General features: G+C 53.1%; 1 protein-coding gene across 2 annotated transcripts in view; it reads right to left on the reverse strand.

Annotated features, from left to right (window-relative positions):
• EPHA8 (EPH receptor A8) overlaps positions 1–19,853 on the reverse strand; it is a 53,964-nt gene extending 34,111 nt beyond the window's left edge. For both annotated transcript variants that reach the window (XM_009562607.2, XM_054086038.1), the window contains exons 1-2: positions 19,653–19,853; positions 7,172–7,236 (exon numbers count right to left, since the gene is read on the reverse strand). In XM_009562607.2, coding sequence (XP_009560902.2) covers positions 7,172–7,236; positions 19,653–19,737 — 150 coding nt within the window. In that variant the 5' untranslated portion in view covers positions 19,738–19,853. The remainder of the gene's footprint in view (positions 1–7,171; positions 7,237–19,652) is intronic.
• Positions 19,854–24,563: the final 4,710 nt, after the last annotated feature.

Genomic DNA, 24,563 nt, shown 5'->3' on the forward strand with positions numbered 1-24,563 from the left:
CCAGCAGTGACACACAGAGCAGGAAAACCAGTCTTCTAAGCAGCATTGCAAGTACATTAAAACAAACCCCCGGGGCTTGCTCTGACGGGACAAAACCGATGTTTTCTTATGTGAGTAGTGACCCGTGGTTCATTACAGATGCAAAACCGACAGCAGCCCAGAGAGAAGGAGCCTGATGCTCAGCTCAGGGCAGGGGGTGAGCCTGGAGACTTCAGCCCAGAGCTGCTGAGCATGCAAATCTGCTGGGACAGGCGCCCCTCAGCCTCACTACGTGGCTGCTGGCACTGCAGAGACAGGACACAGCTGGGGGAGGGCATCCCCCTCCGGAGTGTAAGAGAGATTGGAAAGAGGTTATCAGTGATACCTGCAAGACAGCCTCCTCCCTTCTCCTCTCTCAGATAGGAAAGTCCTTCCTTATTGAACCTCCTTGACCCACACCTCCTCTAGACATGTGTCACCAGATGTGACCCACACCTCCAGAGGAGGTGTTCCTGTGCTTTCCACTAGTGCTGGGGTGGTCCAAGCAGTCATCTTGCTGATGTACATCTTCAAAACTCCCCCAGCATCTCGCCTTGAGAAAACTCTGCTCCTCGTGAGCTCAAAGCAAGACAGCAAAGGCAGCAGCTCTAGGTGGAGACTTCAACAAAATCTTGTTCAGAGAAGAATACACTGGCAAAGAGTGTGAAAGGCACTGCCGGGAGAGAAAAATATTTCTGAGTCTTTCAAAAAAATCATCCTGGAAATTCCAGAAATACTGAGGTTCATCCTAGCTCCTGAGGTCACTGAGGAGCTGCTCTGCATGCCAGGTCTCAGGCAGCCAACAAGGAAAGAGGCCAAACTACGCATGGGCTTTGCCAGAGGGGTGAGCAGCAGCAATCCTTCTTGTTATGCCTCAGTTTCCCTTGCCGCAGGTATGAACCAATGAAAGTGCTATGACAGCCAGGACACAATCCTGCCCCCAGGCCAAGGGGCACAGGGGTGCCTGGAGGTTTGTGTCCGTGCACATGCCTGCGCTGGCAGGAGCCAGCCAGCTCCCTGCTCCTGCGCTGGAGGGTGCACGTACCATGACTGCAGAGGGTGTGGAAATTGTTGTTGCAATTAATCGAGCACAAATTAACACAACATCTGTTTCCTGTCTTTTCTCTGCTGAGTTCCCTGGGGAAAGCGAGGCAGAGCTGTTCACGGAAGGAGACACGCAGGGAGAGGGCAGAGATGAGGGTGCAAGCAGGGACATCCAGCTCCACTCTGCTATGCCTGTGGCACTCGGGGCTCATTAGGGGTGTCCAGCAAGGGAAAAAGGAGGTTACAGTCTGCCACAAAATGCCTCGGTCTCCAGTGGATGTGGTTGCTTTGGGTCTCCAGTGTCACAAGACATTCAGTTCTCTCCCAGATCTGGCAGAGGAGCCAGTCCTCATGACTGTGTTGTCTCCACACACCTGTGGCACTGCCAGAGCTGGCAGTGTCCTCACCACTGGCAGAGAGCAGGGGGCTAAATGTCCATCTCCAGGCTCTGGTGATCTTCAGCATCCACTGCAGGGCAGAGCAGGAAGGGTTTGCATTTATAGCATCTCTCTCTCAAACTTGGTGCTCTTTTGTGCAGCAGGTGGACTGCCAGCACTTTCCCTAGATCGTACACAGCATTGTGCGATCCCAGTCCGAGACTGATCCAAAACACCACCCTGGTGTGAAGGGCACGTGCTCTGCCATTGGTGGAAATGTAGGGGGAAGCTGGTCCACCTGGAAGCAGGACCACCTGAACTGGCGGCTTGGATGACATGGGTGCAACTTCCTAGTGTGCCACAAAGCGGGGGCACCTGCCGTACAAGGACAGGCTGAGAGAGTTGGGGTTGTTCATCCTGGAGAAGAGAAGGCTGTAGGGAGACCTTAGAGCAGCTTCCAGTATGGAAAGGGGCTCCAGAAAAGCTGGGGAAGGGCGCTTGATGAGGGAGTGCAGAGACAGGATGAGGGGAATGATTTGGAGCTGAAAGAAGGGAGATTGAGATGAGATCCAAGGGAGAAATGTTCTGCTACGGGAGTGGTGAAGCCCTGGCCCAGGTTGCCCAGAGCAGTGGTAGCTGCCCCATCCCTGGAGGGGTTCCAGGCCAGGTTGGATGAGGATTGGAGTCCCTGACCCAGTGGGAGGGGTCCCTGCCCATGGCAGGGGTGTGGAACTGGATGGGTTTAAACATCCCTTTCAACCCAAACCATTCCAGGGTTCTATGATTGCACGAATATAGGTCCCTCAACTTCTGCCAGATCCTAGAACCTGCCAGGCATTTGGGATGGAAGGATCTGCATCAGGAATCCTCATATCTTGAAAGATTTTTCTGTTTCACCCTAATTACAAGCTCTTATGGCCGGGGAGGGGAGACTCTGACCATCTGCAGCTGTGGCGCTGGGCAACACTGGTTGAAAAGCGCTGGCACTGTGGGTGCACCCAACCTCCCAGCATCACTCTCTCGCAGCTGACAGTTTGAAGTGGCTTTTATTAAATGAATCTCAGCCTGGCCCCCGTTATTGCGATAAGATCCCCTAGCGAGACGGAAATGAGGACATCATAATTAACGTGGTAAGCACACGCGTTGCGGGGGACATGATTGCATCTGTATTCCGGGGTTTGCCTAATGGTTTAAATTAAAGTCAACACCAGTCATCAAAAAAATTTGCCAGATTATGAAAGGCGAAAGATGCAAACAGGAGATATCTGGGCGGCAGAGCAAGGTCTCAGAAGTCTCCCAGGACCTGTGCAGTGCAGCAAAGTGAGGAGGAGGAGCAGTGGGCACAAATGCAGGAGAAGGGATCACATACTAGCCTCCCACAACAGAGGGGATCAAGGAATGAGGTTTCCTCAGTCTTGGGACAGCTTTCAGGAGGGATCAGGGTCTGCCTGGCATAACAAAGCTTTTGCTGCTTTTGGAACATCCAATGCTTTCCTTCCTCCCAGAGCAAACGCCTCTCCCACTGTCACTGGGAGAGGAAAAAAAAAAGAAGAGAACATCACTGCAGCTCTAAATCATTAGGTGGGAGGCGTTAATGGAGATAATCCCCATGAAATCAGTCCCTGCTATGGCTAAGGAGGGATTTGTCAGGCAGTTAACGACCCTGAGCTGCACTGCGGGTGATTAACTCCTGGTAGTGACCAGCATCTTGGGAATTAGCACTAACCCAGCATTTACTGAACAAGCACTGGGAGATGAGCTTTTATCTCAATTACTACTCTAAATCTTTATTTTCCAGTGTTCCATTCCTACCCATCATTTTCTTTTTTTTTCAATGAAAATGAGTTTCACCACAGTTTGCCCTGTAACTTGCTGCTATTCCTGGATTCGGGCAGAAACGCTCCAGACTGGAGGAGAAACTCAAGAAATGGAGCAAGGACATCAAAGTGACAGAGGGCAGAAGACAAGGCCTGGCAGACGGGAGAGCCCCAACGTCTTTTGGTGCCCTGAGGAGAAAGCCGGGATGCTAAAGGGGGTGGAAATGGCCAGGACACCACACAGCTCGGGCCAGGGACAGGGGGAATGCAGGGTGGCCCTGGGGCAAAGGCAGACTTTGATCTGGCATGGCAGGTAGGGTTCATCCAAGCCTTGAACATGGCTGCAGGACCAGACCCAGGCGAAAAAAAAAAGGCCTCCTGATGCCTAGGATTTGCTCTGCAAACAGCTGGGTCCTGAGGCGTTTGCAGCAGCACCACACACCAGCGTGAAATCCCTGTCCTTGATGCACAAACACTGCTGAGACAGCATCCTATGAGCAGAAATGCATCTTCTGTGCTCTCAGCTGGATGTTTGAGCAAATCTGGTACCTTTTTGCCAGCTCTCCCTCTGAGCTACTGCGGGACGAGGGGACAGCAGTCCACTAATCGTGGCCAGGGGTCTCAGGATAAGTCCCTCTATGAGGAGCAGAGATGGAGGGGTGTAAACCACCTCTGAAAGCCTTCCCTGGTGCTCCCACCACCATGGAGCATGCCAGGCATTGGAGAAGCTGCTTGGGAGGCAGATGCCCCCCAGCCCGTGCAGCGAGGGCGATGCTGTGGGGCCAGAGCACGGAGATGCTGGTGGGGGGCAGCATGGGGGGGTCTTCCCCTCGCACTCAAGGTGCTCCCGTTGTAATTAGCTTTTGCAAGGCATCCTTCAAGCTCCTTAGATACCCCGTGTCTGAACAAAATCATTTCCTGTTTGACTTTGTAAATCAAAGTAGACGATCCAATAATTATTAATAATATGTTGACTTATCTCATCAGCGTTTTAATTAGTCAGTAGAAAAGCAATTTGCATAGGGGCCGATCAGGGCTCCCTCTGATACAGCGGGTCACGTGCCAGGCAAGGAGAGGGGCGAGAAGGGCACTGGGGCACTAGGGCGTTCTGCTGGGGAGAGCTGGGAGACTGGAGGCACAGAAGGGGAAGGGACAGCCTCTTTGACGGCACTGATAAGAGTTTAATTTTCAATGCAAAGGGAATTGTTCAGGGGATGGAGCTAGCTGCAAAGCTCCTGGGAGCCCTTTGAAGTTATAATTGAGAGGAGCCGCAGCCTGTGGGACAGGGATGCTCCCAGTGACCCTGTCGCTTGCTGCACGTGTCTCTGGGGTAGAGGTGAGGAGGGGGACGCAATTAAACCCCTGAGCAGCAATTACGGCCAATTACCCCTCAGTTAATTGTCTGGCAAGAGGAAATGTCTAAACAGGCCAAGTGTGCCTCCCTGATGTCCTGACACTCCCCAGGCTCAATAGTGCTGCTGACCCTCGCTGTGCCTATTGCTCCCAGCCTCCTGCTCCTCCACTCTGGCTGGCCACAGAAAACCCAGAGAGGAAGAATACCTTCCTGATCATAAAGGTCTTTTCTGACCTAAACTATTCTATGATTCTGTAAGTTCACCTTGACCACAGGCGTAATGAAAACATTAGGACTTTGCAAATGGTCCCCTTTCAGATTTACACTGCTGATGATTTGTATCATTGCTCTGGCTGTGTGGGTCGCTCTGGGATCTCCCAGTCCAGAAGAGAAAACCTCTGAGTCTGACACCTTTCCTCTGGCATTCCCAGGAAACCCAGAGAGGTCAGACAGAATCTGCAGGCGTTGAGAAAGCGAGCTGTAGGACATTAGGGGCTGGCTGCCCCATCCTTGGGGTGTTCAAGGCCAGATTGGATGGGGCTTTGAGGAACTTGATCCAGTGGGAGGCATCCCTGCCTGTGGCAGGGATGTGGAACTGAATGGGCTTTGAGGTCCTTCCTACCCAAACCAATCTATGATTCTACATTTCTGTGATTCTTAGTCCCCTCAGGCCATGGACTGAGGCTCTGTGCTGTTTAGTACCATGCAAAGACCAACCAGAGCTCCACACCTCCCCATTGTCATCCAGGGGAACGGAGATGTGGGGAAAACAAAAACAAGCGTAACTTCAGCTGCAGAGCCAGGGTCAACATCCCCATCCCTGGGCAGAGGATGCAGTCACAGATATGTCTGTGAATGGAACCGAGACTCTTGCAGGGAAATCCTGCACCAGGTGGCACCCAGCGCACCTTCCCTCTGTGGCTGAGGCAGGGCAGGCAGCAAGGGAGGAGGGTGGGGGATTGCAGGGGAGGCACTGCTGCCACTTTTTTTTCCCAGAAGGAATATCTGATTTGAGGACATGGCAGCAAAAATAAGGGACCCCAGATAAAATCTGGCTTCATGGTACACTGCCCCCGCTCCATACCAGCAACTGGACTTTGCCCAGCTCTGCCAAAGCGGCAACGACGAGCAGCGACATTCCCAGGGACGCCAGCAGCACTCTGGAGGTGGTGACCAGCAAACTCAGTCCCTTTCCTGGACCGGAGATCACAGCAGGCTTCAATATTGGATATGTGTGGAGCCAAGATACCAAGCCTGCAGGTCACCCAACCTCTCTCCCACCTGAAGGAGAACATCCAGGGGATGCTCAGGAGACATCTGCTCAGTGCCAAAGCAGTGCACTGGGAGCAAATACCCTACAGCAGCTTCTCTGAGACAACAGCACCCTTCTTTCTGGTGATGGCAACTGGGCCCAAGTGTAAGTTCACTGCCCAAAGGGCATCTGCAGCTGAAGGAGGGTTAAGAAATCAGATGCTTTTTCAGGATATTGCAATGGCTCATGGAGAAAGTATCACAGTTCAGAGAAGGGTTCAGAGGAGCCACTAAAACATCTGTTTGGAAAAAGATATGCAAAGCTGTTCATGCAAGAACATCACATCGAAAAACAAGCACCCTCCTTAAAGGTGTTCAAGGCAGTTCTCACATGGCTGCTTGGTTGTCCTCCCAGTAACAAGACCAGGATTTATCCAGGACTCCGCAGCCCCGGTGCACTGCGGTCACGTAACACCTAACAGCCCAAGTGGGTCCTGACCCAGGGCTCATCCCTTGGCTTTGCAGACGTACACTACAGAGTGGACATGAGAAATCAACACAGCAGCGAAAGGCAGGCAGGCACCCCAATTCCACAGCTCTTCTGCTTGCACCACCGTGCCTTGTGGTTGGTCCTGTGTGTATTGATGGGGTTGATTCTGCTCGGGAAATGAAGGAGCAAAATCCTCACAACCAGGTAATCACTGCTGTCTGAAAACCACACTTTGCAGAAAGTTGCTGCGGCAGGAAAATCACGGAAAACAAGTGAAGGGAGTGTGTGGAGAGGATCCAGGCAGCAGAGACAGCCGGCTCACACGGGGGTCACCCCTCCTGTCCCTGCTGCAGAGCTGTGCATTTACAGCTCCATTCCCCATAAGAAATCATCTGCAGGGATGCTCCACTGCCCTCCTTGCCCAGTTACCACAGCAAATTCCTCAGATTGCAGGTGGTTTGGAGCTTCCCAGTCATTTGGGGCCATTCCTCCTGATGGAATTCCTTACCCAGTGGAGTAAGGAATGAGATGATGCTGAGCAGGAGGACCCATGGGGAGACCCAGATCTTGAGTCATGTCAAAGCTCAGGACCTGGTGACAACCTGGTCCCTACCAGGGGACACAGAATGGTTAAATGACATTCCCACCACTGCTATTCTTTCAGGAAGGCACTGGCCAACAAGACCCGATGTCTTTGCCTCATCAACAGCTATCAAGGCACCAGCCTGAGACTGAGATGTCTATCCCCCTGCCCAAGGGGACCCACGGTGACCCATCCCACGGGGGTCCCCCCATTCACCAACAGCCACTTCATACTTACCCCATGCGATGGATAAGTCATCCAGCCCCAGTCCCCCAGGATGGTTGACGTGTCTAGCAAGTTCACTGGAAAACACAAGAGCAAAACGGTGCATTAGGAAGCCTTCTCTCCATGCCCAAGAGACAAGGAACCAAGCCACCATAAGTGACCCATCCTTGCATCCCACTAGCTTGATTGTCCCCTCTGCTTATCACCCATGGGGCTGCTGTCAGGGACCTGCCTGGCTGCAGCTGAGGCAAACACAGAGTAGGAGATGGCAACAAATGATGTTCCTCAGAGTTGTTGGTTCGGGGTAGAGTTGGGGTGGGGCTGTACTGGCCATAGGAATGAGAGAAATGTCCTTTTGGAGGAGAGAGGGCTGCAAACACCAGGTCAGAGGGAATGCAAAGTAGTGGGGAGCTGGGAAAACACAGTCCGAGCCTCAGGTTGTCCACTAGTCCCAACCTAGACCAACATCGGTGCAACCAGGGTATTGTTCCTTGCTTGGACGCTTCTCTGGAGGCTTCACTGAGCCCTTTAGGCATCCCTCCCATGTCACTAGTTTGAAGTCTGCACTCCAATAGCCTCTGTAATTACACACTGCAGTGCCCAGCTCCGGCACAAAGTGCCCCCCCACAGTCTTGGCTGACACCCCACCAGAGCAGCCAGACCATGGGGGACAGGCTGCATGAGAAGCCCATCAAAGCCAACCTTTCTAAAGCCTTGCCACCAGCAGGAACCTGGCTTAATGAGCAGACAGGGGCAAACCTGCAAGGAGAGGGGAGCAGCTTCTAGCAGGGGAGAGACAAGGATGACTTTGAACACGCTCAGGAGCTTCCTGCAGAAACCTGTGCAGAGCCAGCAGGCGAGGGGAAAGCTGGATGCCAGAGAGCTCCTGGACACACAGAGTGAGCTGCCCCAGAGTGTCATCTGCTTCCCGCGAGCCTCAGATCCCACGGAAATCAGATCCCATCAGGCAGAGGAAAGCCTTGCTGCTGCCTCGTAACCCCGTGCCTCGCTCAGCACCTTGGGAAGAAGGCGAAGTCCCATCTCCAAGATACTGATCCAGAGAGATGGAAGCTCAGCAGAAAGCGCTGGCAAAGTGCCCCAATGGACACCAACTCGCACGCCCATGCCTCGTCACCCCTCATCAGCACTTGGCTCCCCCAAAGTCCTCCAGTGTCTACAGCTCTCCCAAGCACTCTTTGCCCCGCAGACACCCAGTAAGGTCAAACCCATGCTGGATGCTATGTCCGTGCCGTCTGCTTTTCCTCACCCTTGAGCAGTGACTCCATCAAACTGGATCTCTACGGAACCTGACACGCTACCCCTGCCGGTTGCTCCCTGGGCTCCGGAAGGCTGGTGGTCTTGGTGCCTTGGGAATGGGCAGGAATGGGACACATTGGGACAGCAGCTTCAACCCCAGCAGAGCTTGGGCCCAGCGTGGTGTTGGTCGCAGCAGCCGGGGGAACGGGTGCCACTTTCATTTACTATTACCAGGCAGGAAAGGAGGGGAGGGGAGAGAGAGGAGGAGAGACGTGATCTGGCTGTGAAACGCCCGGACGTCATGCTCCTGACAGAGCAGATTAGGAGCTTTTGAGGCATTTATTAATGTTAGCAGAACAATTTGAAAGAATTTCCAGGGTTTCTTGTGTGACTGCATTGGCCCAACAGCAGGCCGAGCCCCTCGCTCCCCACACGGTGCTGCTCCCACTGCTAAAGAGGCCCCTTGCCCTCAGCACGGAGTAATTACCTCGGAGATCTCAAATCCATTTTTATTTGTTATTGTTAATCTGAAGATTTTCTGCCTATTTTCCCTGGGTAATTCACCCAGCAGGAGGCCGGGCTCAGGAGTTTCCCTGCTCACAGCGCAGGAGCACGGTCCCGGTGACCCTCAGCAGGCAGGCTGCGCGGAGGGGACCACTTTCACGGAGCTTCTCTCCTCCCCGCCGTCTTGTCTGCACCCCCTTTCCCACGCTGAGATGCTCAGCGACGGGTGCAAATGCCTCTTCAGGTGGCAAGAGGAGCCTGTACGGCCCGGGGTAGGGCTGAAGCATCACGCAATGGAGAATAACGCTGAGATCGGAGAAGACACCCCCACATTGGGGCATCGCTCAGACTTGGCCGTGCAGTGATGCATGGGACCTGCAGCCGGCTACCCCGTCCCACCACATGGACCATGTGGTTATCGCCCAACCTCACTTGCATGAAGGAGTCATCTCCTTTCAGGTGCTGTGTGCACAAAGCACTGGACAAGCTCACATGCCCTGTAACATGTCCACAGAGCGGGAGCTCACGCCTCTTTGCAGGAGGAAGGCTAAATAATTGCTTTTATTCCTTAGAAGCATTACAGCCCATTGCAAAGGAGTCCAATGCATTAAGACCACTGCGGTGGGAATTGCACAAATATTACAGGATTGCGTGTCCAAGAGCTCTTGTGGTAACTCATGGCGTAGCGCAAACGCCTGTGGATGTGAGCATCCATGCAGCAGCGCTATTACGTGCTATGCTCAGATCTGGGGAGGTCAATACTCTCCTGAAACCCAACTGTCCATTATGGTGAAAGGCTACAGACCAACACCAAGGGGGATCGGCCACGTCACACACTACAAGTGCCCCGTCCAGCCCCTCGCAGGTGATGTCCTGCTTATGTGGCTTCTCCAGGGGTGATGCTCCAAAAGAGCCCACCCTTGACGCCAGAGGGTGAGCGAGACCACCACAAAGGGCTCCTTTCAGCCAAAATGTGCCGGATTGGGAGACCTCTCTCCTACAGCTGGGCGATTCTGTTTGATGTTATGGACTGTCTGCACGTATCAGTCTCAAACCGCGAGCTCCATTTTGTTTTGCCGCACACCATTTTGCATTTCCCCTATTCTGTGCCTTGGCCTTGGCTCGCCGCATTGAGCCAAAACACCAGGAGGTGTCAGGGGAAATTCTCGCCCTGGTGGAAAAGCTGTCAGGCCTGATTGCCCTTCAAATGGAAGCACCTAGGAGCAAGCAGGTCGTTCCCCAGCACCAGTTGGGGTCCTGAGCCGGAGTCTCACGCAAGGCCGACCTATTTGATTGTTTATCAAGTTGCACCAGATAATGTTGCATGAGGAGCTCTCATTGCAGTCTCGTATGTGCAGAATGTGGAGAAGCTGAAGACTGGGTGTGTGGATATAGAAATGGATATGGATATGTAATATATGCTTCTGTACAATTTATACCTGGATTTTTATCTTTATTTTCATTTTTATTTTTATTTATATTTTTATTTTATCTGTATCTGTATCTATCTCAATATCTGTACCCATATATATATACACATATCTGTACCCATATCCACCAAATTCCAAGCAGCGCTTGGGATGAGCGAGGATGCCAAGGCAGGGACCAGCAGGCAGTGATGTATATTTTGCCTGGGTCCGTGTAGCTTTTGTGCTGCATAAAGAGTGAGTGCTCAGAAACCCTTCCCGATCCTTGTGTAGTGACAGCAGTTCCTGCAGAAACGTCTTACATCCCTACAAACAGATGTGCGGGTGCCTTGGTGTCCCACATCCCAGACTCAGGAACAGTGCCATGGGAGCCACAGCCCATGGGAGCCTATGGATCCACCTGGGCTGCACGGTGAGGCGGTGGGACAAGCCATGAGGTGGCACGGTGGGAGATGCACTGAGCCTTTAGAAGAGCGGTGGGGGACCTAAGAGGGCTCTGAGCTCCCTCACTAATTGTTAACCCACTGTCGTCTTCACTCTAATTACTCCACCATCTCCCTCCCAGGCAGGGGCTTTGTAGCGCAGGCGTGGGGAGGAAGGGTCAGTGGGAGCAGCCCTGTTCCCTTGGGCTTCAGTTCCTCTCCATCACAACTTCAAAGGCCTCCCAAGATTCACAGCAAGGCTCCCCCCATGCGACAACGCCTTTTGCATTGATAATTAAACTCTTATCTGTGGGCTTAGGCGCTCCTGCCCCCTGCCACCCCAATCCCAGTGGACCCAGCGCCGCAGCCCCTTGTGGCTCTGCGCGCCCCAGCCCCACAGCCCCAGCTCCGCTCCGTGGGGGAACAACCTGGGGAGGGTTACCCACAGAGGGAAGAGAGCGTCTGGCTATGAGAAAAGGGCAGGGAGAGGAACGGAACAAAAGCCAGCAGCATTCATTTCCCACAATATGGGGCAGGACTTTGGAGGGGCAGGTGGGGCTGGGGTAGGTCAGCTATTTGTGTCCCACCGTTTAATCCAGGGTTGTGCTGAATAGCTCGCCGCGACCTTTCCAACTCAGGAGGCAAAGCCCAGCGAAAAAGCTGTGTCTTGCTGGCTTCAGAATATTGCGGGGGGACTGGACAGGATGCTTCGCTTTTACCTTCCCCCTCCTCAGGCCAATATTTGCGTTTAAAGAAAGAAAAACAGTCATTTATTCACCAGCACACGAGGCCAATTTGGAGGGCTTCGAGGGAAAAGCAGCAAGACTGGAGGGTGGATCAGCTCTTGCCATTGGGGAGCAGCGTGTAGGGGATGTGCCCCATGGATCAGGGTCAGCACCACGGTGGTGGGAGCTGCGCACCGGTGCTGTGCCGCACCGGCAGAGCACTCAGGCTTTGTTGAGCCACTGCCGGTGCGTGAGGCTGCACAGACTACGGACACAGAGTGAACGGTGTTTGCATCGGCACCCGCTGGTCTCGGTTGCCCAGAGAGGAGATTAAAAAGCTTTACAGGTGGTTCTAAAAGATGTCTTTGGGAAACCTGACACAGCGGGAGGTGTCCCTGTCCATGGCAGAGGGATGGAACTGGATGGGCTTTGAGGTCCCTTCCAACCCAAACCATTTGTCATGTCACCAAATCCAGCAGGAATGTGTGTTTTCCACGTTTCTGGAAATGCCATGGCTGAAATAGCTGAAAAAAAAAATAAATTTGAAAAAAAAAAAAAGATATATTAAAAAGAAACATTTTCAAACAATAGTGCAAAAGCAGCACTGCTGTTTGGCTGTGCCCTAATTCCCATTTCAGGATTTCTTCTCAGGCCTCTGGATTGTTGCTGTGAACTTGTATTTAATTTTATATCATTTTGTGATGCGTCGGGAGAAGCAATGCCCGTAAGGACTGCTCAGAGGGTCACCCCTTTTCAGCATACCAGGAGCAGGAGATGCTTTGATGGAAGAAGAAAGCTTGTTTGTTCAATCAGTGCTAACAAAAAGCTGCAGTTCAGGTTTTAAAAATAAAATGATCAACCCGATCCTTCCAGACCCTGCGTGATATCGCGCAAGATAACGTGCAGCGCAAGAGCATAACCTGTGGTAGGACTGAGGCGTCGTGAAATAATGTACAAAAATGAAACAAACCAAAACAAAACACCCCGAATAAAGTATTTCCAAGGATGAAAACCTTGAAATTACAGGGCAGCCTTTTTTACCCCAAGAAATAAAAAACACATTAAAAGTCAAACAACACAAAAATGTTCCCTCTCAGAAATATAAGGGAAAAAATACAGATGTAAAATGCTCGTATTTCCTACTCAGTTTGAGACTCCTGATGCTCATGTGCAGGGGAACAGCCGGGGAGAATTCTTCGTGCTGGCTTTGGCAACCGAGATGGAAGCACGCTTGGCACCCACCGTCAGGGAGGGTGACACTGGACTGGCACGAACACACCACTGTGTCACACACCGGTTTTGTGATCGGAGCTGGACATTGATAACGGACTGGGGAGGTTAAAAACCCACCAGCTGTCCCTGGGCTCAAGGAGAAGGGGTACAGCGCCAGAGCAGAGGCTCAGAGTGGGGGGTGAGCATGCATTTCCATGTCTCCAGTCCAGGAGTTCATGCTGGTGAGGAGAGAGCTGTTAAGGGCTCAAGGGGCAACTGGGCTCTTTGTGATTCAGGGCAGAAGCCAGAGGGGCAAGTGGGAAAGCTTTGGGGATGGAGGGCCGATGAGAAAGGTCAAAGAGGGAAGAAATTCAATGGAAGAGTCCGATGTGAGCAGGGGAAGGAGAAGGATGTCGGCAAGGCTAGGGAGGGAGCAGGCACAGCGCATCAGTGAGGACAGCAGAAGGGTCCTTGCAGCCCAGAGGAGGGCTCTGCAGACCTGGTGTCCCAGGGCTGGAACTGGCTGTCTAGGAGTCATGCGAGTCCTTTCCGACACAATATACAAGCCTAAGGGGCAGAGGATGACACGGACCCGTCCGTCAGCAGAGAGGAACCTGTGCCTTGCACGACTGCCCTTTGGCATCAGCTCTACGGGAGCTCATTCTTCACCCCACGCACCGCCAAAGGGCGGCTCCTTGCACCCCTGACCTGGCCCTCAAGCCAGGAACCTGCACCCAGGCCAAGACTTGCCACCAAGCTGCAGTCCCAGGGGCAGTGGCTCAAAGTCTCGCGCCACCAGGAACACAATATCGTGACAGCCTTTCCAAATTATACAGGAGCGTAACACAAAATGCAACTCTTCAGTTTGCAGTACGCAAAACCTGTGCGCTACAGGCTCGGAGCAATGTGAGCTCTCTCTCTCCAGAGCGGTCTGTGCCAGCGTCCCTGCACCAGTCCAGATTCCCTCTTTTCTGTCTTCTATTTATTTGTGTAGCAAAACAGACACGAATATATTTTCAGCTTTAACCACTGAGGTTGCTGATTTCTGAGAGTCGAAGCTCACACCAGGCAAGCCCCTAATGCCATGTGATGTCCTTATCCCACAGCATCTCTGTGCTCCCACTCCCTGTAAGCCCCACGCTTGCTCGGTTTTCTCCTGGTTACTTGGGATTTTGCAGATTTCTTACCCAAAGCATGACTCCCCGGTGTTGCTCCTAGCCACGCACAGTGACTCAGGGAGCTGGCTCTGGGAATCTGTGCCTGTAGCAGAGCCCAGGAGTCGATCAGCAAGACAAGCCCTGCATCACCCCCAAAACACACCCTGCCCTTCCCACTGACTCCTGCAACCCAGAGGTGCTGGTAAAGGTTTATCCTCTCTGGAGGATTCACTGCGGAAATGTGGATTTTTGCAAATGTGCTCACTTATCTGGATTATCTGAAGGGCTTTGGATGGCAGCTTTTCAGGCTGTCAGATGCTTTTTCCCTAATTTCTCTGAGCACATCTCTTGCTTTTACACGACTTGGCCACCCTAAGCCATGCTCAGCTGTTTGCACCCCACTGACATTTTTAAAGCAAGTTAATTTCTTTTAAAGGCAATTCCTTTGCTCTCTTAAAAATAGCTTTTGAAAACAGAACTTTTTTTTTTCTAAAATGGACAAAAATGCCAATACTAAACACCTGGGGACAGGAGGATTATTTCATGCCACCAGTAATGAAATACCCCAGCGAGATACATGGAACATGCTGCTCTCCACCCTCCGTGGCTGAGCATTTCAGGGGGCTCGTTTTGGGTTTTAGTCTTCTGTTGGGTAAAGTATTTTTCCCATCACTTTTCAGCAATTGAAAAAAAGAGAGAAATGTCTCATCCTTGCAGTAATTCATCAGATTTTCAGTCCTTAACAATTGCATGGGAGGTATCTATGCAAAAGGTATTTAATCCAGGAAGGACCTGGTGACCTGTGTGAACCCTCGGTGCTGGGACGGAGCTGAGTTGCCCACTCACTTCCACTGTTGAGGCATTTTAAATGTGAGAAATTGGGGACAGAGCAAATACCACGGCACAGCCCTGATACCAGGGCTGGAGAAAGAAACTAGGAAAGAGGAAAACCTGCCGAGCTCAATGCGCTTGTGCTCACAAGGGTGCAAGGCACCTGGTTGTACTCTGTACTTTCACGGCAGACAAACACCGGCTCTTTAATCCAGCAAGAAATGCCTAACAAGAACAAACGGCTGGAAGGTGAAGCCTGGCAAATTGTATTAGGGAAAAGAGAGGTTCAATTTTTTAAGGCTGATGTTGATGAGCCATTGGAAGGAATTATTAAAGGCAGGGATGGGTCTGCCTTTGCCGATGTCTTCAGAAAAATGTTGGGTACCTCTCTGGACGGTATCCCTGGGCCAAACACAATTGATGAGGCTTTATTAGTGGGGCTGGACCTGATCCATAATGGAGCTACATCCTTTGTGTGGTCATTAACAATCCTAAGTACCTCACATCTACACGGGCAGAACATGGGGCTATTTCTGTTTGTTTTTGAAGGAAATAGGACTGCCTGATCCTGAAGCCCAATTTTGAATTGCCAGGGCAGAAGGGGTTAATCACTCCTCTGTGCCAGAGGAATAATTTTGAGTGTTGGTCATGCAAACACACGGGGGTTAGGAGAATGAACTATCAAAAACTGTCAGAGTATGAATAGAGTTATCATATGAATGGCTTTGCCCCTGGAGATAAAGGCAGCACCGAAAGCTCCAGCGGGGTGAGCAGGGATGCACGAAACACAGGACCCAACCAAAACAAAGAGCGGAGGTGTCGGAGTGTCTGGATGTGACCGGTGCTCCCCGGAATCTCACCCGCCGGGACCCACGCGTGCCGATCCCAGTGGGCTGCGTGGGACGAGCCGCTCTCCATCCCTTCCTGGCTGAGCATCTCGGGAGCTGGGAGTCGTTGTTTTGCATTTTATTTTTCTGTAGGCTAAAGTACTTTTCCGATCATTTTTCAGCAATCGAAGAAAAGAGGGAATTCTTTCATCCCAGTAGTAATTCATTGGCTTTTCAGTTGTACTTAAATTTGGACTCCTCAGATCTATTTCTACTGTCCCCAAAATGAATGCCCATTTATTTCCACTGTGAATAAAGCCCTCGCAATTCGAGGAAACAAGAATTCAAGGAGAATGAGAAAAAGCTTGCAGAGCCGGTGTATTTTGTACGCTGTTTGTTGTGTTATTTTTCTGCAGATTTGGGGAGTTGAATTTCCAAAGTTTTATAAGCTATCAGTACAAGAAGGCTGAAAATGAAGCTGAGATCAGAAACCTATTCCCCATGAGCCTACCGAAAATCATGCAAGGTTTTGCTTTAGAGCAGTATTTTGGGAGAAATTGAAAAAATCACACACCCCCAAAATTATGGGTTGTTGTTTCTTTTTTTTTCTGCAAACATAGCCCAAATCCGCTCCCTGTTTTACACAAACGCTTCTCTATCTCCTGTCACCAAAAGTCTGCGTACCTAAAACCTCCTTTCCTGCCGTTATGGAGGAACACGGCATCCTTGGAGCCTTTTTACCACCAAAAAAAGCTATTTCCTCTCCCTTTCCAAGCTTTACTTCTGCCGCAGCCCCGACTCCGGCTCTGCTGCAGAAGGGGTAGAGAAGTGGCATTGAATAAATGCGCGGATGAGTTTTTACCTTTTTTCTGTTTGAGCATAGAGGTAATTAATAGGATTACAGTAGGGAGATTAGTGGGGGGAAAACCGCCACAAACCCTTCCACCGGCCCCCACAAGCTGCTGGCTTTTCCCAAGGCCCCCGGTGCTCTCCCACGCCCCAGCCTTGTCGCAAGGAGGAACAAAACGTCTTCATCACCGACCCCGTGGTGCTGGGAAAGGATGAGCATCCCTGTGGCCACAGCTCTGCATCCTCCCAGTCCTTTGCCCTGTCTCCATCGCTTGCTGCGTGCCTTGGAAACCCAGCAGAGATGTCTCCAGGTCCCCTGTTCCCCGCTGAGGTGCCACCTCGGCTCACTCGTGGGCCACGGGCTCCGTGCTGCGATGCGGAGAACGGTCGCCCACCTCACAGGGGCATCACCTGGGAGGGCGCAGACTGCAGCAGCAGCATTTGAAGTGCCATTTTCTGGCAGAAGAGACAATTTTTTCACCCCAGCCTAAGCCTTAAAATTTCTGCTTATCTGATTTTCTTTCAATATAAGCAAGATTATAACTCATTATTTACTATTTATTATTTTATTTCATTTTTTTACTTATTTTACTTTCTTATATAACTTCAATCCTTGTTGTCATATAAAATATCCAATTTAATATTTTTGCTTATGCAACTCAATGTGTAATACTGCAAACGTTTTACTCTACCGCACTATCCTTATATTACTGAAAAGAACTTTTCTATCTCCCTGCTCTAAAGGAATGCCACAATTTCAGAAAAAAATGTTTTCAGTGCTCCAAATGAAAATCTTTTGCATCCTGCAAATTTTCACCCATGTAGAAAATATCCAAGTTTTGGATTTCAATGCATTTTGCAGCGGCTGCCGTGCTGAGATGTGGGGATTTCGCATGGAATGGCGGTTCCCTCTGCCTCCCATTTCCAGAGTAAGACTAAAAGGAATAAAAAATATAAGCTCCAAACTTCCCCAAACAATTTTTTTTTTCAGAAGAAGAAAGACACTGGGAGCTCTTGGAAGAGGAAGAAAACGAGGCTGGAGCTTTTTCTCCAGGTTAATGCACGTCTTTAGATGCCAATTGCCTCCCAACACGCACAAACAGAGCGTGGTGCGCTCTGGCCTCAAATTTGCTGTGCGGCTGTAATTTTCTACCCAGCAGCTCTAAACCAAGTGTGGGGCTGACTGGGTCGCTTGGCCAGAGATGTTTGGCAAGCAGCGGGCTGGGGCTGAGGTGATGGGCAGAGGGGACAGGCACCAACGGGGCACTTTGGTGCAGCTACACCCTCACACCGTGCCCGCACGTGCTATGGAAAAGGGATAGCAAAGCCCTCCACAACTGGAGTGCAGGAAATTCCAGCACTGCGCCGCATTTTACGGTATCTCCCACACCGAAGAGCTCAACATTAAGCGCCGCATCCCTGCGCTGTCGGGTGCTGCCAGGAGCCCGTACAGCATCGCCAGCTCTGCCTGTGCCGCGGCACCCGGGTGGCGCTGAGCTGCCCCGTGCCACGCAGAGCTGTGCCCCATTACCTACGGAGGTATGAGCATCCTTGAGGGTGGCAAACGGAGCACCACCAGCTTTCAGCAGGGTCCCACACATTGTCCTGATGCCACCAAGCACCTTCTACCTGGTCTAACCCAGATCCAGCCCACTCGGTCTGCCCCAGAGCCCGGCTCGCTCCCAGCCCCACAGACCCCCTGACCAAAGCTGTTATCCAGACTAGCTTTCCTTACCAAAAAGTCACAGAAACCAAGGTTTCCCAGCTGGACACAGGCAGATAGTGGCCCACGGCCTGGCTGTCCATACAGATGCCGTAAACCCCACCACAGCAGCCAGCAATCTCCTCTGCAGAGGAGAGCGCAGAGGCTCCAGCCTTGCTTCCAGATGCACAAGGTTAGCAGAGTTCGGGCAGGGTGGGAGCACCAAGAGCCTGGGACAGGATGGGCAGCATCCTGCCCTGCCGGGGGCTCCGGGCTGCACCACGGGGCGAAGGGAAAGCGAAGGCTGGGGATGTTGAGGTGCTTGGGTCCCATTCTGCACCCACACAGCCCTTTCACAGCGGAAAGCACTGAATGCAGCCCCCTACGAGGGCAGTGAGGAAAGGAGAAAGGCAGGAAGCCGACAGCTGGCAGAAGAACAGGGTTAAGAGCGGCAAATAACTGGAAAAGAGTAATATAGGTGAGAAAGAGAGGCTGGGTGGGAGGGGAGGTGCAGGTGGGTGTCAGAAGGTGGACGGAGGCGCAAGGAGCCGGCCTGGCTGGGTGCCGCAAAGTGCACGAGGCATCGCAGCGCCGGCCCGTGGGCCACAGCATGTTGGAAGGGTGGCAGGGCTGCAGGGACAGGAGAAGGGAGGGATGGTCACCACCACCACCACCACCACATAGGGACACTGACACCGGGGCTCGCTGCAGAGGGCTGCGCCGTGCCGGCCACGGCTCTCAGGCATAGCAGAAGGGAGGAAGGATGCTGCTGCCAGTGCCAAGGACATGCCTGGGAGTAGGAACGGCAGATCTCCAGGTGATGAAAATCAGCAGACCTGGGAAGCAGCCATGCTGCTCCTGCCAGTGCAGAAGGAGGCAGGCGAGCGGGTGGGTGGCAGGCAGCGGGAGAAGCGCTGCCGAAGCCAAGGGGGGCCCAAGATGCCGGCGCAGGGTTGCATGGCCGACAAGGACCAGGGATGAGCACAGCCAGCAGCGGGGTGGAGCGTCTGGGTGGCAGGAGCAGGCCTGACGTGACTGACACCGCGATGATGGGAGAGGGTCCCTGGCTGCATCCCTGCTTCCCACTTTGGAAGTTTCCAGCCCTTTCCCTGGTGACAAGTTTCCCACCTGAGTGCCCATCCAGTTCCCTGCACTCTCCACTCACCATCCCGTGCCCATCCACTGTCTCCATCACAGCCCGTGCCATCCAACTGGTGTGCTCGGCCCCACACGGCTGGCAGCTCCGGTGAGGGGATCACCACGGCTGCGCTGGTGCCCACGTCCCTGTCCCTCTGCAGCCACCCCAGCTCGCTGCAGCAGAGCCTGTGCAAGGGAGGCCAGGCAGAGCTGGCAGGCGTTGCTGCAGAAATCAAGTCCTCCTGCCCAGCTCTGAAGTTTATCCTCTGATGCAAAAGCAAAACTCAGGCAGACAGGAACCCGGAGCTGTGCTCCTCTGGGAGCAGGGAGCACCTAAGCCCAGCAAACTAAGCGAGTCCATGTGGCTGCAACCAAAGAGCCGCAGCGATTTTGCAGATCCCCCCAACGCTGCCCTGTCGCACCAGGACCACCCCACTTCCTACCTTCACTGGTGGTGGCAGACAGAGAGGCAGCCAAAGCGATGACAATGGAGAGCAAGGATGTCAGGTCCCTTTGTGCCCATGCCATGGTCCAGTGGGGCCACCAGGCGTGGGACAGGGCCACCTCAGTCGTCCCAGCACCTCTGCAAGTGAGCGCCGGAGCTACAACACACGCCAGCTAATGCAAAGGCACTTTGAGCACATTGCTCGCATCCACACAAGCCAGCGGCTAGGCAGGGAGGGAGCAGCCTGCCTGTCACCACTCGCAAGCCAATGGGCTGGGTGGGCTCTGCAGCGAGCCCCCCTTCCCGCGCCACACACGCATGCTGTACCCAGCCTGAGCATCCGGACAGCGGGCTCCTGCTCCCCAATGCCATCCATTCTCCCTCCCTCAGGATGGCCAAACAGACTCCACTGCTTCTTGCACTCCCCATCCCTCTTTCACTGCTGTTGTCCGGCTGCTGCAAGTGAAAAACTTGCAGGCTGAGGCATGGTCTCATGGCTTGGTCAGGGTCAGCAATGAAAGGGATGGGGTTGCCCTTTTGTCCCGGTGTGCACACAGAATAAAACCCCTTGCACAGGCTCTCCTTGCATGTGTGGGTCTGGAGAAGATGGGAAGAACCCCCCTGGCTTGATGCTTTTCATACCGCATTGTCCTGGGACAGACACCCACTGCTCACCCATGAGCTGGGGCGGTGGAGCAGGGGATAAGGTGCCAGGGCTGACAACACCCAGCCTGTCTACAGGCTGAGGCAGGGTCAGCCCCTTCAAAAGCAGAGGTTGGGAGGGCACAGAAGTCATACCCCGCTGGGCAAGGCCAGGCACTGTGAGGGGGTTTGAGCTGCCTCAGGAGCACAGACTATCCTCCCCATGGTCCTGCCGAAGAAGCATCTGAACCCCTCTTTCTTGGAGCTGCCAGAACTGGCGAGCTTGGTGAGTACCTTGCTCAGCTTTAAACACTCAGCATCTGTCAACAGACCCCCTACAGCGGCCACGACTCTTTCCCCATCTAAATGCTGAACGATCACTAATACCTGCTCATGATAACTGCAGACGCTGCTTCCCACCTATGCCATGCAGGGTGGGGTTATTTTCTCTTCCATGAGCTCCCAGCCAGGGGACTGCCATGTGATATCCACTCTCCCCTGAGCCCAGAAACTCACCCACGGAAAAGAAACACGAGGGATGGGCTAACTGCTCCCTGTCAGGCCCCTTTATCCCTTGGAAAAAGCTCACTCCAGACTTGCGTGATGAGGTTGGGGCAGGGAGGACAGTGTTGCACACTCTCCCTCCATCACCTCTTGGATCCCCACATCCTTGGAGGTGCTGTACCTTGTGCTGGGGCACCCAAAGGCTCTACCAGCAGCTTCCTACATGCTGGGGTGAGAGGGGCTCCCTGCCTGTCTCATAGCATGTGGTGGCAATAGTTCTTCATTCAGAGCAGCTGTGGATTGTGCCGGCAGGGACACGTCCGAACCTCTCATCACCAGAACCTGGGAATGGCTCAGGGTGTCAGGTCCCTCCAAGTTTTTTGCTCTGCCTGCCTGGGAAGCTGTCTGGTTGGAGACAGCACTGGAGAGATCCTGTCATCAACGATATCACAGAATGGGTTTGCAGAGCAGCTCCAGCAGGGACAGGGCTGTGGCACGAGAGGACTCCAGCAGTTCACAAGGCAGCTGGCAGAGGTTGAACAGTGCTCTCATGCCAGAGGTGAGCTCCCAGCAAAGCAGCAGTCTTTGTGATGGGCCTTGGAGCTAAGAGGTCCAGGCCGATGACTTTCTGACCAGCACCAAGCCACCATGAAACCCCAGAGCAGCGCTGATGCCACGATGACTGTACTCCTGCAGCAGGTGGGCAAGATGATCTTCTGCCAGCTATCACATTGCTGTCCCAAACCAGCAATCTCCTTGTGCCAAAAGGGCTGGGCACATCTTGGCGCTGGATCCCTCAACTCCTTGTCACCCGGTGCCTGAGCAGAGACAGGCATGCCAGAGAGGCACCATCTGCACTGCCACCTTCCCAGCCCCAAGCTCTGGAAATGAACCTCTGGGGAAACAAAGCCAGATTTGGACTGTCAGTGCTGAGAGATCCCTGCTCCCAGTGCGATGCTCTAACGCAAGGAGTCAACCCTGCAGACCTCGAGCACAACCTGGCACACACTGGGACTCTCAAACTCCCTGGTGCCATTCCAAATCCATTTGAACCGGGAATTTGGGTTCTCCAGGTATTGCAGACATGCCCAGGGCCACCAGATTTTGCACCTCCCCACAGTTTTTGGCTCTGCTGTGACCCAGGATCCTACAGAAGCTGCAGTGGTCGGGCACTGCTACAGAGTGCAAAGTGGCTTTGAAGGAGCTAGGACATGGTGATTCCAGACTAGGGTGCCCCAGATACCTCCCAGGGAATGGGAGGCTGCTGGATACTCCGTCAGCTTTGGGGAGAGAGTGACATACTGAGGAGCCTGCACACAGTGGTGGGTGCAGCAGGGTGCTGAGCCTTGGGGGAGGACAGTGCTGGCTCAGAGGGAACTGCGTACTGTAATGCAGTGCATGCGTGCTGAGCACTGAAGGGATGTGGGGGCCAGAGCAGGCATCCTGGTTTCACTGGGCACTTGGTTTTGTGATCAGGATATGGTTCCTGTGCACAGACGAGGCTGGGTGCTGCTGGGAGTGTGTGGACTGCTACAGATGCCAACAGCCTGTGATGCTCCTCTCTGGAAATGTAGACCCTTTCCATATCAGGATGCATGTGCAGCCATGGACACACTCACAGAAATCCCAAACATCCCAGGAACCAGACACATGGAAGGGATCAAGCCAGGTCCCCCCAGCCCTTCTCCCCACCTGCATCCCTTACCAGGCTTCCGATCACCTCTCCCGGGTCTGGACTGGATTGGGCACAGTGTGTGCTCTCCGACTGCCTTCCTCGTCTCGCTGCGCGCTGCTGCCTCTGCTCCTTGGTGAGTCTCTTGCTATTGCCACGTTCCTCAGACGTGGTCCCACACCTGGCTGTCACTGAGATGGGGAGGATATTTATAGATGCTGCAGGGAGAGGAAAGCACAGCTCAGACAAGGAGGATCAGATCCTTTTACACCACCCAGGTTATTGTGCATTTACAGGGAGACCACAGCCTCCTTGCTGATCCATCAGCTGAAACCCAAGTTCCCGTTGCCCTTTTTTACCCAGGTTTGCACCCAGGGATTGCCCTTCACAGCCCTGCAAAAGCCAATCTGTGCCTGGGCTGGCAAGGAATGTGATCCTGCCTGCTTCTGGTGTCCCTGCTCCTCCTGGGTCAGGAAAACAATGTCCAGGCACTTTTGGCTCTGCTTTGAAGGGGCAGACGCCTCTGAGTCAGGGCTGCTGTGGGCAGTGTGGGTGGCAGAGTCATTCAGCGAACAGCACCCTGTCCAGGACCACTCTATGTTGTGCCATCAGCAGAGCCAGAACCTCACCTCCTACCCTTACAGAGAAGGGGCTGTGCAGAGCAGGGGGCAGAGCCACACTGCAGGTCTCAGCAACCGCCTAGTGTCTGTCCATCCGTCTGTCCCCTTTAGTACACCTCTCTGCCCGGAGGAGCAGTGCACAGGCAACGGCCCCGAAACTGAGGGTCTTTTAAAACCAGGATTGATTAAATAAGTCAGAGTCCTACCGTCCCCTGATCCCTCTGCCCTGGACTCCCCAGCAAAGCTCCGGAGACAGCAGAATAGAAGGAGGTGTGGGATCCAGGCAGGTGTCACCCCCCCTCCTCTGCGCTTCCACAGGGCTGTGGCATCCACAAGCAAAACTTGCATTTAGTGCCCCAGCCTGAGCTATTGGAAGTAGTTCCCAGTGAACTCCAGTAACAGTGCATGCAGAAAGACCTTTGGAATGGCATCTACTCTACAAAGATGCCGACAGGCTCCCTCTGTCAACGTGACCATTCCTCTGGAGCCATACTTGTGCTATGACTGTGTCACTCTAAATCCTTGTGCTGTATCAGGGCTGAGACAGATTGCTTGGCAGTGAGGTCGTACACCCCAGAGACCGCATCTCACCTCCTCCCTGCCCTTCCAGTGCCCTGGGGTTTTCCCATTCCTGATGTGTTTGGCTTCTTGTTTTGGCAAGGTGCCTGTCCTGAGGAGCAAGAGAAGTGGTGCCTCCCTGCCCTCCCTGGGGCTCACCAGCATCCCCGTCGCTGCCCCACCATTGAGCTGGCAGATTGAGATGCCACAGGCAAGCATCCTACCCTGCCTCTCTCCACAGCCAAGCAGAGGGTGTGGTACCCCTCCATGGTACCACAGGTGGGTGCCCAGTTTCTTCCCACTAATGCAGATCCAGGGAGAAGCACCTGAAGATGAACATGAAGGTGCAGAGAAGAGAAGGCTGTGGGGAGACCTCAGAGCAGCCTCTGGTATTAAAGGGGCTCCAGGAAAGCTGGGGAGGGGCTCTGGATGAGGAAGTGCAGGGATAGGATTGGAGGGGAACAGTTTTAAACTGAAAGAGGGGAAATTGAGATGGGATATTAGGGAGAAATATTTTCCTGTTCAGGTGGAGAGGCCCTGGCCCAGGTTGCCCAGAGCAGTGGTGGCTGCCCCATCCCTGGAGGGGTTCAAGGCCAGGTTGGATTTTGAGTCCCCTGATGCAGTGGGAGGTGTCCGTGCCCGTGGCAGAGCATGGAACTGGATGGGCTTTGAAGTCCCTTCCAACCCAAACCATTCCATGACTCTATGATTCCATTAATGTCAGCAGTGAGGGTCCCCTGGTATCAGTCGTGACGAGGTAGAACTGTGGGAGGCCCTTGGCCAGCTGAGCAATCAACACCCAATTAATTCAGGTCAAGACTGGGGAGGCCTGGCATTCCTTTCTTCCTTGTTGTTATCAGAAATGCTGTGTATTAATATCCTTTATATTAAAAAAAATCTTATCATAATTTTT

The sequence above is a fragment of the Cuculus canorus genome, chromosome 21 (assembly GCF_017976375.1).
Source record: "Cuculus canorus isolate bCucCan1 chromosome 21, bCucCan1.pri, whole genome shotgun sequence".
Lineage (NCBI taxonomy): Eukaryota > Metazoa > Chordata > Aves > Cuculiformes > Cuculidae > Cuculus > Cuculus canorus.